We start from the raw sequence: 16,623 nt of genomic DNA, 5'->3' as shown, positions 1-16,623 counted from the left end.
AGTGTGTGTGTCTGTGTGTGAGTGTGTGAGTGTGTGTGTCTGTTTGTGAGTGTGTGAGTGTGTGGGTGTGTGTGTGTGTGTCTGTGTGTGTGTGAGTGTGTGTGTGTGTGTGTCTGTTTGTGTGAGTGTGAGTGTGTGAGTGTGTGTCTGTTTGTGAGTGTGTGTGTCTGTGTGTGAGTGTGTGTCTGTGTGTGAGTGTGAGTGTGTGAGTGTGTGTGTGTGTGTGTGTGTGTGTGTGTCTGTGTGTGAGTGTGTGAGTGTGTGTGTCTGTTTGTGAGTGTGTGTGAGTGTGAGTGTGAGTGAGTGTGTGTGTGTGTCTGTTTGTGAGTGTGTGTGTCTGTGTGTGAGTGTGTGTCTGTGTGTGAGTGTGAGTGTGTGAGTGTGTGTGTGTGTGTGTGTGTGTGTGTGTCTGTGTGTGAGTGTGTGTGTGTGTGTGTCTGTTTGTGAGTGTGTGAGTGTGTGTGAGTGTGAGTGTGTGTGTGTGTCTGTTTGTGAGTGTGTGTGTGTGTGTGTGTGAGTGTGTGTGAGTGTGTGTGTGTGTGTCTGTTTGTGAGTGTGTGTGTGTGTGTGTGAGTGTGTGAGTGTGTGTGTCTGTGTGTGAGTGTGTGTGTGTGTCTGTTGTGTGTGTGTGAGTGTGTGTGTGTGTGTGTCTGTTTGTGATTGTTAATACTCTTCGTCCTACAGAGGACTCCTCTGAACTCAGCCTGATCCGACCTCCACAGGCCTTCATGGGACCACCTTCAGAACCCAGCATACAGAGGCTCAGTGAAGGTGGTCCTGAAGGTGTGGAGGTGGATCAGTGAGTCAGAGGAGACTCTGTAGAAGGACAGAGAGCCGACAGGACAGTCCAGGTACACTGCTACTGTACCAGAGGAGGAGGAGGAGGAGGAGGAGGAGGAGGAGGAGGAGGAGGAGGAGGAGGAGGAGGAGGAGGAGGAGGTTGTTTCTTTGTTATTGTGCCTGACAGAGTAACCATCACCTGAACAGTTCAGACTCCAGGACTGATCATTAAATCCAAACAAACAGTCCTCAATGTTTCTCCTCCTCTTGATTCCTCTGTAACTCACAGCTACATCCACCCCTCCTCTCCACTTCACCTCCCAGTAGCAGCAACCAGTCAGACCTTCTCTGCACAGCAGCTGATGACAGTCCTTAAATCTCTCTGGATGATCAGGATATGGCTGCTCCTTCTCCTTCCTCACCAGTGTCACCGTCCTGTTGTTGTCAGACAGTCTGAGCTCTCTGTTCACTGTGTTTGTGTCCACTGAGAGTTCACAGGAATCTGATGGAGAGAAGAAGACACCAAACAGCAGCAGGTTATCAGTTAGTCACAGTCACTTAGTGAGACTGATTGATTGATTGATTGATTGATTGATTGATTGATTGACCTGCTGTCTTCTTTAATGTAGCACCAGAGTGAATTATGCCTTCAGCTAACTATCAATGTGGTACTTTTGGTTTTAGTTATTAAGTACAAATTGCACTTCTGGTTAGATGCCAAACTGCATTTCATTGCCTTGTACTGTAAAGGTGTAATGACAATAAAGTTGAATCTAATCTAATCTTAATTATTGATCACAATTCCAAATTGATACTTTAGTATTTTATGAGACTGAATCAATTAAAACTTTTTCCTCGTTTATCGAGGTGGACTTTATACAAAGTTCCATTGATTTAAATAATTATTGATTATCTTTGATAGTTATTAATTATTTCTGAGCCAAATTGACCCATTTGTTAATCCCCAACACAGTCATATTGATCAGTGTCAGTCACATTGATCTGTCACATTGATCAGGATCAGTCACACTGATCAGTATCATATTGATCAGGATCAGTCATATTTATCAGTATCAGTCACAACATTGGTTATGAATTAGCTCTATATAAAGAAAGGTTGATTGATAAAGACGATTAATTGCGTCTATATTTATTAAATGTCCATAAGTCAAAGAAACAAAGTGACAGGTTGTCATCTGTAGCTGACTAGAAGGCTGCAGTGTGGAGTCTGTAAATATCTTTAAACATCAGATTGTGAGCTGCTCTGTTCTCATGAATGAGTCTGAATCCACACTCACACTTCCTCAGACCAGGTTTCAGCCTGTGTTCTCCACCATGGTCCATCCTGCAGGAAGAAACAGTCAGAGGATGAAAACAGGAACATTTCATATAGAGATGGTTTGTCTCAGTATTATTACTGAACATGTTCTGCAAATAAAACACAACTTCCACAATAAAACCTGTGAACCTGTGCACTACCTCCACCTACCCTTTGAATGTAAATATTTTTTATTACTTACTATTTTTATTTATTTATTTGTTCTAATTCTTCTGTTTATTTCTTTAGACTTGTCCGGGCGTACCAACGCAATTTCATTGTATGATGTAACAGTTGTACAATGACAATAAAACCTCTTATGTCTTATGAATATATCAAATGAATCTACAGAGAAATGAAAAGCGTTTCTGAACTTCTTCCCAACATTAAAACTTTCAAACAGATATTTGTGAATCCTTGAATTTCAGACAAACGTCCCACCAAAGTAAGAGCACGCCGTCTCTACGAGCTGTTGAGAAAACAACCAGCAATAAATGATGCGTTCAGTGTTTCGTCACGTTAATGTGACGCTGATTATTAGTGTGTGTTCATTTGTTCTGGAGACGTTCTAGCACACACACTTCTGTCTGAGGATGCTCGTGGGCTTGTGCTGCTTCTTCAGAAATACTTCTGCTTCTGACGCAGCAGCACAAGGAAGCTGGACGTCTTTCCCTCCCTTATCTTCATGTTTAACCTTCAGTATCTAGTGAGGACTGGAAGCTGCAGCAGCGACAGCAGGCGAGCAAACAGCTGCTGTGGCCTGTTAGCAAAGACGTTTAGCTCAGCATTAGCTATCTAATGCTAGCTTGGTGCTAGCATGGTAGCTAAGGGAGGTTAACTAGACTAGACTGGTGTTCAATGAATATTTTGAAAAGATTTCCAAAAGTTACTTTCAAAGTGTAAAATATTTCATGTTACTTTAATTTGAAAGTAATAAGTTACTTTACAATCTCACTGCCTGTGTAGAGTAATGTGTTAAACTACTTGTTACACTACTTTTGAATTATATTGTTTCTATTTCTGAAATCTGTGTATTTGTGGAAGGTGTTTTATATTCATAGATTACACATTCACACACAGATTGCTGAGCTGTTCACACAATTAATATTGGGACACATTTATCTCTGTAATTAGTAACGAGAAAGCACGAACACCATGTTTTGGCTCTGTTCATACCTGAGAGTGTCCAGTCTCCACTGTGGATCCTCCCGTCCAGCAGACAGCAGCTCCACTCCTGAGTCTCCTGGATGGTTGTAGCTCAGGTCCAGCTCACTCAGATGGGAGGGGTTGGAGCTCAGAGCTGAGGCCAGAGCAGCACAGCCTTCCTCAGTGACCAGACAGCCTGACAGCCTGGAATCAGGAAAGAGTTGGTACAATTTCTCAATGAAAAAAGAACTGCAGGAAAATCCACGCGTATTTTCAGACTGTTCTCATCACCAGATCATCAAATATTGTAGTGTAAATAGTCAGAAAGTCTTCATAGGAAGGGGGTCAGATTGGAGGGATGGATGGATGAATCGGTCGGACACTGAACTTTCAGCCAGGAGACAGTTTCACCCAAACCATCTTTTAACCAGGTGTTCATCATTCTTGCCTCATGATGAAGGTCCAGTAGACCTGTGGCGAGGTCAGAGTCCTGTGAATCTCATACAGATGCTAAACAGAGGTCAGTATTTGATGACATGGGAGTGAGAAATGTTTGGAGTGAAGGGCCAGATCAGTGTTTCTGAACATCTAATGCTGCAGCTGAAGGGTGCCTTGTGCGTCAGTACCAGACGCTGAGGGACGTGTCTTTGACGACCTGCTAATGAGAACAAGTTGGTATCTACTGAGTCGCTGGCTCAGAGACATACATCAAAAACAGGAAGCCACACAAACACTGATGCAGTTATACAAACCAATAGAAACTATTCAGAGTTACAAGTTACAACTCCTTTCCTGTTCTTTTTGTTTGGAACCATTTTTTAGAGAGTTATAAGAGAAGAATGATCCCTCAGATGTGGAATCTTCTCATCAACATTAACCTGAGTGTAAACCAACGTTTTAATCAACTGATAAACAGCTGATCTCTGACCTGAGAGTCTCCAGTGTACAGTGTGGACTCCTCAGTCCAGAAGACAGGAACTTCACTCCTGAATCCTTCAGGTCGTTGTTACTCAGGTCCAGCTCTGTCAGACTGGAGGACTGGGAGCTGAGAACTGAGGACAGAGCTGCACAGCTTCTCTCAGAGAGGTTACAGCCACTCAGCCTGAGGAAGAATCAGAAATACCACAAGCAAAATGTTTCACTTCACATCTTTAAACTTATTGGATAACATTGATTCTTGCGGTGATCCATCCACCTACAGAGCTTTGCTGGAGGCTCTGACCACTGGCAGCAGCCTCAGAAGAGCCTCCTCTGAAGCAGAGTATTTCTTCAGCTCAAACACGTCCAGATCTTCTTCTGATGACAGTAAGATGAAGACCAGAGCTGACCACTGAGCAGGAGACAGTTTATCTGTGGAGAGACTTCCTGATCTCAGGGACTGTTGGACCTCCTCCACTAGAGAACGATCATTCAGTTCATTCAGACAGTGGAACAGGTTGATGCTTCTCTCTGGAGACAGATCCTCACTGATCTTCTCCTTGATGTATCTGACTGTTTCCTGATTGGTCTCTGAGCTACTTCCTGTCTGAGTCAGCAGACCTCGTAGGAGATTCTGATTGGTCTGCAGTGAAACACCCAACAGGAAGCGGAGGAACAAATCCAGGTGTCCATTTGGACTCTGTAAGGCCTTTTTGACTGCAGTCTGGTAGAAATGTGTTGGTTTAGTTTTGGCTCGTAGGACAATAGACCTCCAGGATGCTGACTGTTCTTCTGACATCAGACAGACTCCAGACTTGATGAAGGTCAGATGGACATGAAGAGCAGCCAGAAACTCCTGAACGCTCAGGTGGACGAAGCAGAACACCTTGTCCTGGTACAGTCCGCTCTCCTCTCTAAAGATCTGTGTGAACACTCCTGAGTACACTGAGGCTGCTCTGATATCGATGCCACACTCTGTCAGGTCTGATTCATAGAAGATCAGGTTCCCTTTCTGCAGCTGCTCAAACGCCAGTTTTCCCAGAGACTTGATCATCTTCCTGCTCTCTGGACTCCAGTGTGGATCTGTCTCAGAACTTCCATCATACTTGATGTTCTTCAGTTTGGTCTGAACCACCAGGAAGTGGATGTACATCTCAGTCAGGGTCTTGGGCAGCTCTCCTCCCTCTGGGTTCTTCAGCAGAACCTCCAGAACCGTAGCAGTGATCCAGCAGAAGACCGGGATGTGGCACATGATGTGGAGGCTTCGGGACGTCTTGATGTGGGAGATGATTCTGTCGGCCTGCTTTTTATCTCTGAACCTCTTCCTGAAGTACTCCTCCTTCTGAGGGTCAGTGAACCCTCTGACCTCTGTCACCATGCCAACACACTCAGCAGGGATCTGATTGGCTGCTGCAGGTCGTGTGGTTATCCAGAGGCGAGCAGAGGGAAGCAGATTCCCCCTGATGAGGTTTGTCAGCAGCACATCCACTGAGGTGGACTCTGTCACATCAGTCAGGGGCTCATTGTTGAGGAAGTCCAGAGGAAGTCGACACTCGTCCAGACCGTCGAAGATGAAGACGACCTGGAACTCTTCAAAGCTGCAGATTCCTGCGTCTTTGGTTTCACTAAAGAATCGATGAACAAGTTCCACCAAGCTGCACTTTTCCTCTTTCAGCACATTCAGCTGTCTGAAGGTGAAAGGAAACATGAACTGTATGTCCTGGTTGGCTTTGTCTTCAGCCCAGTCCAGACTGAACTTCTGCGTTAAGACTGTTTTCCCGATGCCGGCCACTCCCTTTGTCATCACTGTTCTGATTGGTTCCTCTCTTCCAGGTGGGGCTTTGAACACATCCTCACACCTGATGGTTGTTTCTGGTCTGTCTGGTTTCCTGGAAGCTGTTTCAATCTGTCTGACCTCATGTTCATCATTGACCTCTGCAGCCCCCCCCTCTGTGATGTGGAGCTCTGTGTAGATCTGGTTCAGCAGCGTTGGGTTTCCTGCTGTAGCGACGCCCTCAAACACACTCTGGAACCTCTTCTTCAGGGTAGACTTGAGTTTACTTTGGCATGCACGAGCAAGAGTCTCTGAAAAAACACCAGGTTGAATCAGTAAGTTGATGCACATCTGATGGAAACATTTCAGCACTGATGTCGATCCCCAAAGACATCACTGATGTGACATAAATATTTCAATCAATCAATCATCTCAAGCTCTTAAAATCCTCTTACTGCTCTGCAGACGCTCAGCCAGCTCCTCCTGCTTCATTCCCCTCAGGAAGTCCACAGTGATCCTCAGAAATGCCTCTCTGCTGCTCCTCCTCTGCTCTTCATCTTCACTCTGACTCTCGAAGCTTTCTGAATAATCTGAACTTAAAACATTCTGGAACCTTTTCAGCTCGTTTGTCACGAAACTGAAAATGTTCTTTTCAAGCAGCTGGAAAAAAGGAAAAATAACAATTACAATTGAATCCCAACTTGTTGACCACACCACTCTGTGCCTTTCTCATCCCTCTGGTTCCTATGGATCCTGGTCCTGGTTCTCCTGTTGTGGTTCTCTGGCTTCATGAATCAGTGATGTGGATCGTCGGCCACTCGTCATGTGTTTCTCCCCGTTAAAGGGGAGTTCTTCCGTTAAAGGGGAGTTCTTCCTCCACTGTGTCCTAATCTAATCTCTGAGCTGCTCTGTGGGGATTCTTGAATCCTTCCTGATGAATTCCTGAATCTTTGGTCTCTGAATGAAAGAGTTTGTTCTGAGCTGCTCTTTATGGAAACAGTCTGAGAGAACACTGTTATGAACTGGAGCTATACAAAGATTGATTGATTGATCGACCTTGAGGTTGACCACTTTTTATAAACCCATGTCTGTCAGTCTGTTTCCACCCAGACGACCCTCAGGTTTGCTCAGTACAACACATCACATTCAGACTCCTAAAACTGGTCAGAGATTCTCTAAGAATCTCTTTGTAATTCAAGAAACGTCTTTGTCACAGCTGTGCAGGTAGCCGCTTATCCTTTGTCACCAAACACCTTTCCCACCATCCTGAATTCATGCAGCATTTCTACGGCCGCCCTGAGGCCGACCAGGGCAAGTTATGACCCACGGGTAAAATGTGACCCACTGAAAGGTTCCATGTGGCCAGCAAGGCCATCATGAGCACTTATATTATAAAATATTGGAATTAATATCCAACAGTTATCACTACTTTTAGATTCATTTGATGAAGTTCATTCATGCACTGAAAAAAGCTCATTTTTCCTTGGGAAGATTTAAAACTGATTAAAACTGTTCAAACTGATGGGTTCCCTGTGGAATGGTTTAAGGCTTTCAAGGACAGGCTTACTCCCCACCTGGGCAGGACCTACAACTATAGTTTTAACATTGCTCACCATTTACCAGAATCATTGTCATTGGCCAACATTTGTCTGATTCTGAAGAAGAATAAAGACCCTGAAGACCCTGTGTCTTGTAATGGTTTTGGTGGTGTAGCTCGGTTGAGGCCGTGGAGAGTGGAGGAAAACAGCAGGTAGAAATTCACGTCCACACAAATGCTGGGATTTCAAAGGCTTGTAGTCTTTAATAAACACTCCAACCTTACCGAGCCCGATTGTACGGCTACTATCGACTCACACATGAACAAAATAGTTGCCACCACTTAACCATCACTTGTTGTTCTGAGAAACAAAGAAAATAGGAGCGAAGTAATCATGTCCGACCAGCGCGGGGGTGCATATCGTCACACCGAAGCAAAAGCACATACAGGCGCTGCTCGATGACGTCATTACTAGGCGACCCAGTATACACCTTGTTAAAGGTACATTTCATAAATTCGACTGTTATAGTCTTATAGGCCTGTATCGCTCATTAATGTTGATGCAAAAGTCCTGGCCAAGGTATTGACCTTGAGGCTTGAACCATTGATTTCACTATTAGTAAAGCCTGATCAAACAGGATTTATTAAAGAAAGGAATTCTTTTAATAATATCAGGAAACATCTGAATGTAATACAGCTAGCCCATGAAAAAAAAATGAAGGGTTTAGTGGTGTCTCTCGATTCATTAAAAGCATTCGACAGAGTAGAATGGTCATTCCTCTTCTATGCTATGGAAAAATTCAAAATTGGTACGGGATTCATTGATTGGGTGAAATTGTTATATTCGTCCCCTAAAGCAGCTGTTATCACTAACCTCTACTGTTCAGATTCTTTCCCACTGGAGCGTGGAACCCGCCAAGGATGCCCTTTGAGCCCCCTCTTGTTTGCACTGGCTATTGAGCCGTTGGCAGAGCTTATTAGAACTTCCTCAGAGATTAGGGGCTTTAATATTGAAGGCACAGAACACAAAATATCGCTTTATGCAGATGACGTACTTCTGTATCTAGTTGAGGTTGATACCACCATCCCACATCTGCTTGAATGTCTACAACAATTTGGATACGTATCAGGTTTTAAAGTGGGATCTGCTCCACCTAGTGGCTTCCCTTTCTATTGGTCACCCAAAAAGATTACCTATCTAGGAATAAAAGTTGGTCCCTCTCTCGAAAAACTGATTAAATTAAACCTACGACCAATTGTAACGCGCATCAAGGAGGACTTGGATAGATGAAGTTTACCTGCTTCTTGGTTGGGCAGGATCAGTGTGTTGAAAATGAATATATTACCTAGGTTGATGTATCCACTGCAGATGTTGCCAAATTCCATTCCTAACAGCTGGTTTGCAAATTTGGATAAAATGTTTACGTAATTCATTTGGCGGGGAAAAAAGGCAAGAATGAAAATTAATAAACTTCAGAGAGATAAGAATCAAGGGGGATTGGGAGTCCCTAATGTGCGGCTTTATTACTGGGCTGCACAAATGCGCTATATACAGTTAGGCCCAGAAATATTTGGACAGTGACACAATCTTCATGATTTGGGCTCTGCATGCCACCACATTGGATTTGAAATGAAACAACTACAATGGAATTGAAGTGCAGACTTTAAGGTTTAATTCAAGGGGTTGAACAAAAATATATGATTAAACATGTAGGAATTGTAGCTATTTTTATACAAACGCTCCTCATTCCAGGGGCTCAAAAGTAATTGGACAAATAAACATAACCCTAAGTAAAATGTTACTTTTCAATATTTTGTTGAGAATCCTTTGCAGGCAATGACTGCCTGAAGTCTGGAACCCATGGACATCACCAAACGCTGGGTTTCCTCCTTTGTGATGCTTTGCCAGGCCTTTACTGCAGCTGTCTTCAGTTGTTGCTTGTTTGTGGGTCTTTCTGCCTTAAGTTTTGTCTTGAGCAAGTGAAATGCATGCTCAATTAGGTTGAGATCTGGTGATTGACTTGGCCATTGCAGAATATTCCACTTCTTTGCTTTAAAAAACTCCTGGGTTGCTTTTGCAGTATGTTTTGGATCATTGTCCATCTGTACTGTGAAGCGCCGTCTAACCAACTTTGCTGCATTTGGCTGAATCTGAGCAGAAAGTATATCCCTATACACTTCAGAATTGTGGTGAATCCTTTGTATTTACTCTCATGAAGTCTTCTCTTTATGGTAGACTTAGATACTGATACACCTACTTCCTGGAGAGTGTTCTTCACTTGAGTGGATGTTGTGAAGGGGTTTTTCTTCACCATGGAAAGGATTCTGCGATCATCCACCACTGTTGTCTTCCGTGGACGTCCAGGCCTTTTTGAGTTCCCAAGCTCACCAGTGCACTCTTTTTTTCTCAGAATGTACCAAACTGTCGATTTGGCCACTCCTAACATTTCTGCTATCTCTCTGATGGATTTCTTCTTTTTTTTCAGCCTCAGGATAGTCTGTTTCACCTCCATTGAGAGCTCCTTTGACCGCACATTGTGTGTTCACAGCAACAGCTTCCAAATGCAAACGCCACACCTGGAATCAACTCCAGACCTTTAAACTGCTTAATTGATGACAGGTTAACGAGGGAAGAGCCCATGCAGCCTTCTGAGTCAATTGTCCAATTACTTTTGGTCTCTTGAAAAAGAGGCAGCTATGTATTAAAGAGCTGTAATTCCTAAACCCTTGCTCCAATTTGGATGTGAATACTCTCAAATTACAGCTGAGAGTCTGCACTTTAAGCCCATATTGATTATATAATTGTATCCTGAATATGTTTTCGTAAACAGCGAAAATAACAAAACTTGTGTCACTGTCCAAATATTTCTGGGCCTAACTGTATATGAATGGGTGAATCCGGACGCTACAAATACATGGATTGACATGGAGTCTTGGAACTGTGGCCTCCTAACACTAAAAGACTGCCCTTTTATAACCTATAAGAAGGTAAAATTGGAGGTTCAAAATAATTTTATTGTCAGGAATACGTTGAATACATGGAATAAAATTATGGTCTGTTTCAAACTTAAAAATCATTTTTCTCTTCGGGCCCCAATATGGAAGAACCCAGATTTTGTTCCGTCATGTCATGATTCTGTGTACAAATTTTGGCAGGAAAGGGGCTTGGACCGGCTTGTCAAACTCTATGAGGGAGGTACAATGGAGTCATTTGAAGCCCTGAAAAGTAAATATTCTTTACCACAGTGTCACTTTTTCCTCTATCTACAAATAAGACATTATATACCTAAAAATGTACATGTTCCCAATACGACATTTTTGGAAGACCTTCTAACCCAACCGATACCAAAAAGATTTATTTCTCATGTTTACAAAACCTTTGGCTTAAATTTTAACTACTCTACTGATCATCAGAAGCATCAGAAAGCAATGGCAGATTAATATAGGGGAGAATGTGTGGACTTCAATTATAAAAGACAGAATCCTGAGCTGTAATACAGACAGAGACACACAATTCAAAATATTACACAGACTCCATTGTACACCACTGCTGAGGAGCAGGCTTGGCCTAGGCTCTCCTAATTGTATTAAATGTAATTCAGAAATTGGTACATACACACACATGGTTTGGAAATGCTGTAAAATACAAAATTTCTGGTCTGAAGTGAAGGACGAAGTTACTACTTTACTGGGATATGACTTGGAGCTCTCCCCCCTTCGGTGTATTTTGGCAGCGAAAGTGGACAATGCTAGGGACAAATATAACGCTAAACTGACTGAAATCCTTTTATATATAGCAAGAAAGAAACTCTGGATATCAAAGGACAGCCCTACAGTGGAGGATTGGTACAAGGAGGTTCTGAGAATACTCCCTCTGGAAAGCTGACCTACACTCTTCATGGCAATACTGAAGGATTTATTAAGATATGGCGACCTATTTTGGACAATGTGGACATTATGGACACGTTTTAGTCTGGACCCTGTTCTAATAAGTCAATAGTATTCCAGTCAATTTAAGAAACATTGTTCCTCTGGTGGTGTAGAGGGGTGAATTTCTCATGTGTTTGTTTGTGCTCTTATTTATTTAAATTTTTTTTCTTTTTTTTGTCCTGATACCTGCTGCTGTTCAGTTGTTAGAAGAAAAAAAAAAGGTTCTACTCTGTATTGTGTTGGTTCAATATATATATAATATGAACCTCAATAAAGAGAATAAAAAAAAAAAAAAGCTGGACTTCTAAAGAGGATTCAGGATGAGAAAGTCAACACAGATGAAAACCACAGACATGAAAACAAAACATCTTACTGGCACAATGATCCTGATGACAGTTGTCAGAAGCTGGAAGGTCGCTGACAGGCGATCAGCTTCACTTACAACGTGTTGAAGTCCGTCAGTGAGCAGATCAGTGACCCAGTTTATATGATAGGAATCGTGTTCCTGCACGTTCCTGTCTGTTTATTCGCTTCACTGTCTTCCAAATAAAGAACCGTTTAACTCAGTATCGTACCGAAGCAGGTCAAGCTCGGTCATGTGACTTTCTACATGATGAAGTCAGCACCAAGTTAGTGTTTCACTAATATTCATGGCCTGAGCCTTTGTGCTTATTCAGTGGTACCATGTTTTCATTCATCACTAATAATATATCAGATAAGATAAGATAAGATATTCCTTTATTTATCCCACAATGGGGAAATTTCAAGTCAGCAGCAGTTCACACATACAAAGAAAGGGAATATAAAATATATATATGTTTACATGTACAGTATATACAAAAAATAATGTATGGTGAAAGAATGAAAGAATGAGGTGATAGAAAGGCTATTGCACATGGGGGAAAATATAAATATATATGAAATATTGCACTTGTTCCTTTTTCTTGGTCTTTGGTCTACTGGGAGCAGATTTGGTTGTAAAGTCTGATGGCAGCAGGGAGGAAGGACCTGCGATGCCTTTCTTTGGAGCATCGTGGGTGACGAAGCCTGTCACTGATGGAGCTTTCCAGGGCTCTTACAGTCTCATGTAGGGGGTGGGAGACATTGTCCATGATTGATGACAGCTTCGCTACCATCCTCCCGTCACCCACCACCTCCACAGGATCGAGGCTGCAGCCCAGGACAGAACTGGCTTTGTCCACCAGTTTGTTCAGTCTCTTCCTCTCTGCTGCCGTGATGCTGCTGCTCCAGCAGACCACACCGTAGAAGATGGCTGATGCCACCACGGAGTCATAGAAAGTCCTCAGGAGGCCCTCCGCCACTCCGAAAGACCTCAGTCTACGCAGCAGGTGGAGTCTGCTTTGGCCTTTCTTGAAGAGTGCCTGAGTATTTGTCACATCCCAGCCAGGGATGTGTGTTTTTGTCGTGTTTTGGTTGTGTCCACAGAGGGTGATGAGGGGGAAGGGTGTGTGCTTGCCTGCAGCCCTACCCATTAATTGGCAATCAGTAGCCAGCTGCGGAGGATTTTGGCTGGCTGCTGAGTAGGACAAAGGGAGGAGACACTCTGGCACTCGAGGAGAGCAGAGCAGAACAGAGGAGAGCAGAGCACAGGTGGAGTGACCAGAACCAGGACGGCAGCAGAGAGGGACTGGTGCCTCTGGGCCGTGTGTGTTCGTTTGGCTGCCTACATACTGCTTTTCCTTCTTGGTCTCTCCCCCGTTCCCTCTCCACCTTTCTCCCCCTGTCGGTGTTGTGTGTGTCTGTGTGTCACTGTCTAGAACCGGTTCTGACCCAGGAAGACTGGGGGATGCAGGAGAGTGGGAGTTCTGGGCCACGCACTGAGGGTCCGGCTGCCCCTTTCACCGCCCCTGGGCGAGAGGAGCAATTGGCTGAGTGAGGGGAACAGCCTGAGGGCCCACACTGCTGATACAGGAACCGCTTGCTGTGAGCCAAGGACGTCTGCTGGAATGACGCACATGCAGGGAGGACATTAGGCCTCACCAGGAGCAGCCGAGTAGGGGAAACTGGACTGGTCAGGGTTTGTGTTCTTGTTGTTTGCTCCGCTGGGGGAGTGGGCCTCGTGGGCGGCCAGGGGCGAGCCGCCAGTCCCCCCAGACGGAGCTAGTTATTTAATTTGTTTGTCTGTCTGTCCGTCTGTCCATCTGTGTGTGGGTTCCCCCCCCCCCTTCTGGTTACGGGTGTACAGGTGGTTACAGCACACTGCCAGCAGCATAGTGTGGGTTGCGGTGACTTAACTGTGTGGTTATGAATTGTGTGTGCGGTGCCACTGTAATGCAAATGCTCTGAAACCTTTTTACTCACGTGTGTTTTCTATAGACTGTTAGAACTGCCTGGCTAGTGTGTCTGCTGATTGTGATGGTCTGACGAGTGTACCAAAAGGGGGGGGCCAAATAAACTGTTAAACTGCATCCTGTTTGATTCATGTTGCTGGTGGCCGGGGATCCAATAAGGACCTAATAAGGGAGTGGGCCCGGGTCACGACATATTAACAGTCCAGTCCAGCTTCTTGTTGAGGTGAACACCCAGGTACTTGTAAGAGTCCACAATCTCTATGTCTGTTCCCTGGATGTTCACCAGAGAGGGAGGGTCTTTGTGCCGACGAAAGTCCACTACCAGCTCTTTGGTTTTTCCGGCATTAATCCAGAGGCAGTTCTGCTGGCACCAGTCCACAAAGTTTTTGTTCAGCTCTCTGTACTCCCCCTCGTCTCTGTTGTTGATGAGACCGACGATGGCTGAGGTGGCAGTTTGTTGTATGGTGTGTGAAGTCTGCTGTGTATAGGGTGAAGAGGAGAGGAGCCAAGACGGTCCCCTGTGGTGCCCCCGTACTGCAGACCACCGTATCAGACACACAGCCTTTTGTCCTCACAAACTGTGGCCTGCTGGTCAGGAAGTCCACTAGCCATGCTGTAAGTTGGTGGCCCACTCCTGCACGGTCCAGTTTGCCCCTCAGGAGTTCTGGCTGAATGGTGTTGAAGGCACTGGAGAAATCATAAAACATGATCCTCACAGTGCTTCCGGACCCCTCCAGGTGATGAATTTCCACTTTAATGCCACAGTGAAATATTTTAATCCTGTTCAGCTGTTTTATCACAAACTTCACATCCAGTACACCTGCACTCACAGTGTATTTGTAGCCCCCTCATGTTCGGACATGAATGGCTGATCTGAACTCCATGTTTCATGTGAAGGAGGGAGGTTTCTGTGTCTGTGTGAATATTGGGAGAGTTGTTCACAGCCAGACTAGTCAGTCATGCTGTTCTTTACAGTTGTGTTTGTTTCCTTCGCACCAAACCGACCCGATCGTACGCTGACCGTAAGGGAAATGTTTTGCAAAAAGTCTCTTGGGAGAACCTCCTCCTTGTCTTGTGAGGGGCTCCAAACATTTCAGATATTAATCAATAGTGACATGATATTTTTCAAGAGTTTCTTAATCAGTGGAGATGAACCTCATCCTAAATAGAACAATGTTCAATAACATCCCAAAAACTCACTTATGTGGGAACCTTCAGACCCGTTGTTTGGCTAAACACTGCTCCTCATCCCCTTTCCCTCCAGTCGAGATCATTGAGGACGATCTCGACTTCAACCACCTTTTATGTCACATCATTGAACTGTTATCATTTCATCTGTTGCAGTCATCAGTAGAGGCTGTGCTTGTTTCTCCACTCACCATAAATATGGAGTCCAGGTCTGTGTGATGCTGCAGCACAGATTCACCACTGGGAACATCTAAGTTATCCTGATGAACTCTGTGGAGGAAACACAAAAACATACCTGAACAGAAGCCACCTTTAAAAACAGAGTTTACTAAGTGCTTTGACAGACGAAGCAAAACAGGATAGAAGAACATGAGAGAGGCCGAACAAACAAAAGTGGTTTAAGATTAAAATCAGTCCTCATTGACACACAGCTGGAAACAGGAACATCTGGTCTCTGCTGTTCTTCTTAACTATAATTTGTAAATGCATCTTCTCTGAAGCTTGAACTGTTTTTCTTCTGCTTCTATTATCTTCTACATGTTATTCTAATGTTTCTGTCACAGTTTTATTGTGTTTTATTCCCTGTGAAGCACTTTGAACTGTCTGAAAGGTCCAGTTGTTCTTTGGTGACACGACGACTCACTGTGTTTCAGAGGAAAGTCGTCCTTTGAAATCAAGAGGAAGCTTCATAGAACGGTCACTCCTGAGGGACAAACAGCTGGGTCCAGGTCCAGGTCCAGGTCCAGGTCCTGGTTCTGGTCCAGGTCCAGGTCCAGGTCCTGGTCTGTGCTGCTTCTGTGGACTTCAGCACACACAGAGCTCTGAGTGAGAACAATGATGGTGTGCTGAGCTCTGACATGGAGAAGATGGTGGACGGTTACAGATCCTCATCTCACCTCTGAGCTTCGGTCCGGCCGTCATGGTCCCCCCACAGGGTGGTTTTAGAGGGGGGGCCTCCCTCCTCACACTGATCCATAGCAGAGCCCCCACCTTCACACTGAGAGCTGCTCTCCTTCACTGTCCAACCAGGTCTGACAGTATTTTCTGGCTCTTACTGCTGTTGGTTCCACCTGAAGACGTCACAGTGAGAATAATAACATGCACATCGTTGTTCTTCAGCTCAGATAGAAATTATTGACAATATTTGCTCCTGAAAGCAGAAACACAAATGAAGCAGCCAGTGAAGAAACATTTCTCCAGTGGAGTCAAACAGTGACCACAGTGATCCTGATGATCAAACATTCACACATCCCTCTGGTCGGATTCTCACCTGCTGAACTGACTTCAGGTGGACTGACAGACGCTTTCCACCTTCATGAGGAAACACTGGGAGAGAAGAAGCTGCTCATTCCTTCCTCGTCAGTCCTGGTGTCTGTGTGCATCTGATCTGAGGACGCCGTCACACCCTCATACCTTCAGAGTCCAAGTCTGACAAACACCAGTGACGTCAAAACTGGTCCAACCTGTGGCAGAAACCCAGTGAGAGTCAGAGGGAGGAGCCACTGATCAGATGGTGGAGTTCTCCTACCTGTCCACCAGGTGGTAGCAGTAGTACTAGTACAGGTAACAGTAGTACTAGCTGTAGTACTATGAGTGGTAGTACTACTAGTATCAGTTGTATCAGGCACACAGTGATGCTCTGGGGGTCAAAGGGCAGCAGGACCAAAGCACTGATTTGACATCAGCTTCAGGCTGTAGGTCCCAAATGAATATCAAATCA

At 44.5% G+C, this 16,623-nt stretch overlaps 1 protein-coding gene across 2 annotated transcripts in view; it reads right to left on the bottom strand.

The window, feature by feature from the left end:
• The window catches only part of LOC139225441 (NLR family CARD domain-containing protein 3-like), a 34,849-nt gene extending 18,501 nt beyond the window's left edge, over window positions 1-16,348 (bottom strand). Inside the window, exons 1-10 of one of the 2 annotated variants that reach the window (XM_070856279.1) lie at window positions 16,174-16,348; window positions 15,800-15,973; window positions 15,547-15,705; window positions 15,095-15,173; window positions 6,392-6,596; window positions 4,444-6,247; window positions 4,173-4,346; window positions 3,275-3,448; window positions 2,079-2,125; window positions 748-1,282 (exon numbers count right to left, since the gene is read on the bottom strand). In XM_070856279.1, coding sequence (XP_070712380.1) covers window positions 748-1,282; window positions 2,079-2,125; window positions 3,275-3,448; window positions 4,173-4,346; window positions 4,444-6,247; window positions 6,392-6,596; window positions 15,095-15,173; window positions 15,547-15,705; window positions 15,800-15,879 — 3,257 coding nt within the window. In that variant the 5' untranslated portion in view covers window positions 15,880-15,973; window positions 16,174-16,348. The remainder of the gene's footprint in view (window positions 1-747; window positions 1,283-2,078; window positions 2,126-3,274; window positions 3,449-4,172; window positions 4,347-4,443; window positions 6,248-6,391; window positions 6,597-15,094; window positions 15,174-15,546; window positions 15,706-15,799; window positions 15,974-16,173) is intronic. The other variant, XM_070856280.1, reaches the window with a different exon arrangement.
• Between the last annotated feature and the right edge of the window lie 275 nt (window positions 16,349-16,623).

Source organism: Pempheris klunzingeri, unplaced genomic scaffold, assembly GCF_042242105.1.
Source record: "Pempheris klunzingeri isolate RE-2024b unplaced genomic scaffold, fPemKlu1.hap1 Scaffold_236, whole genome shotgun sequence".
NCBI lineage: Eukaryota > Metazoa > Chordata > Actinopteri > Acropomatiformes > Pempheridae > Pempheris > Pempheris klunzingeri.
The sequence above is the reverse complement of the archived record's forward strand: the minus strand, read 5'-3'. Positions and strand labels throughout refer to the sequence as shown.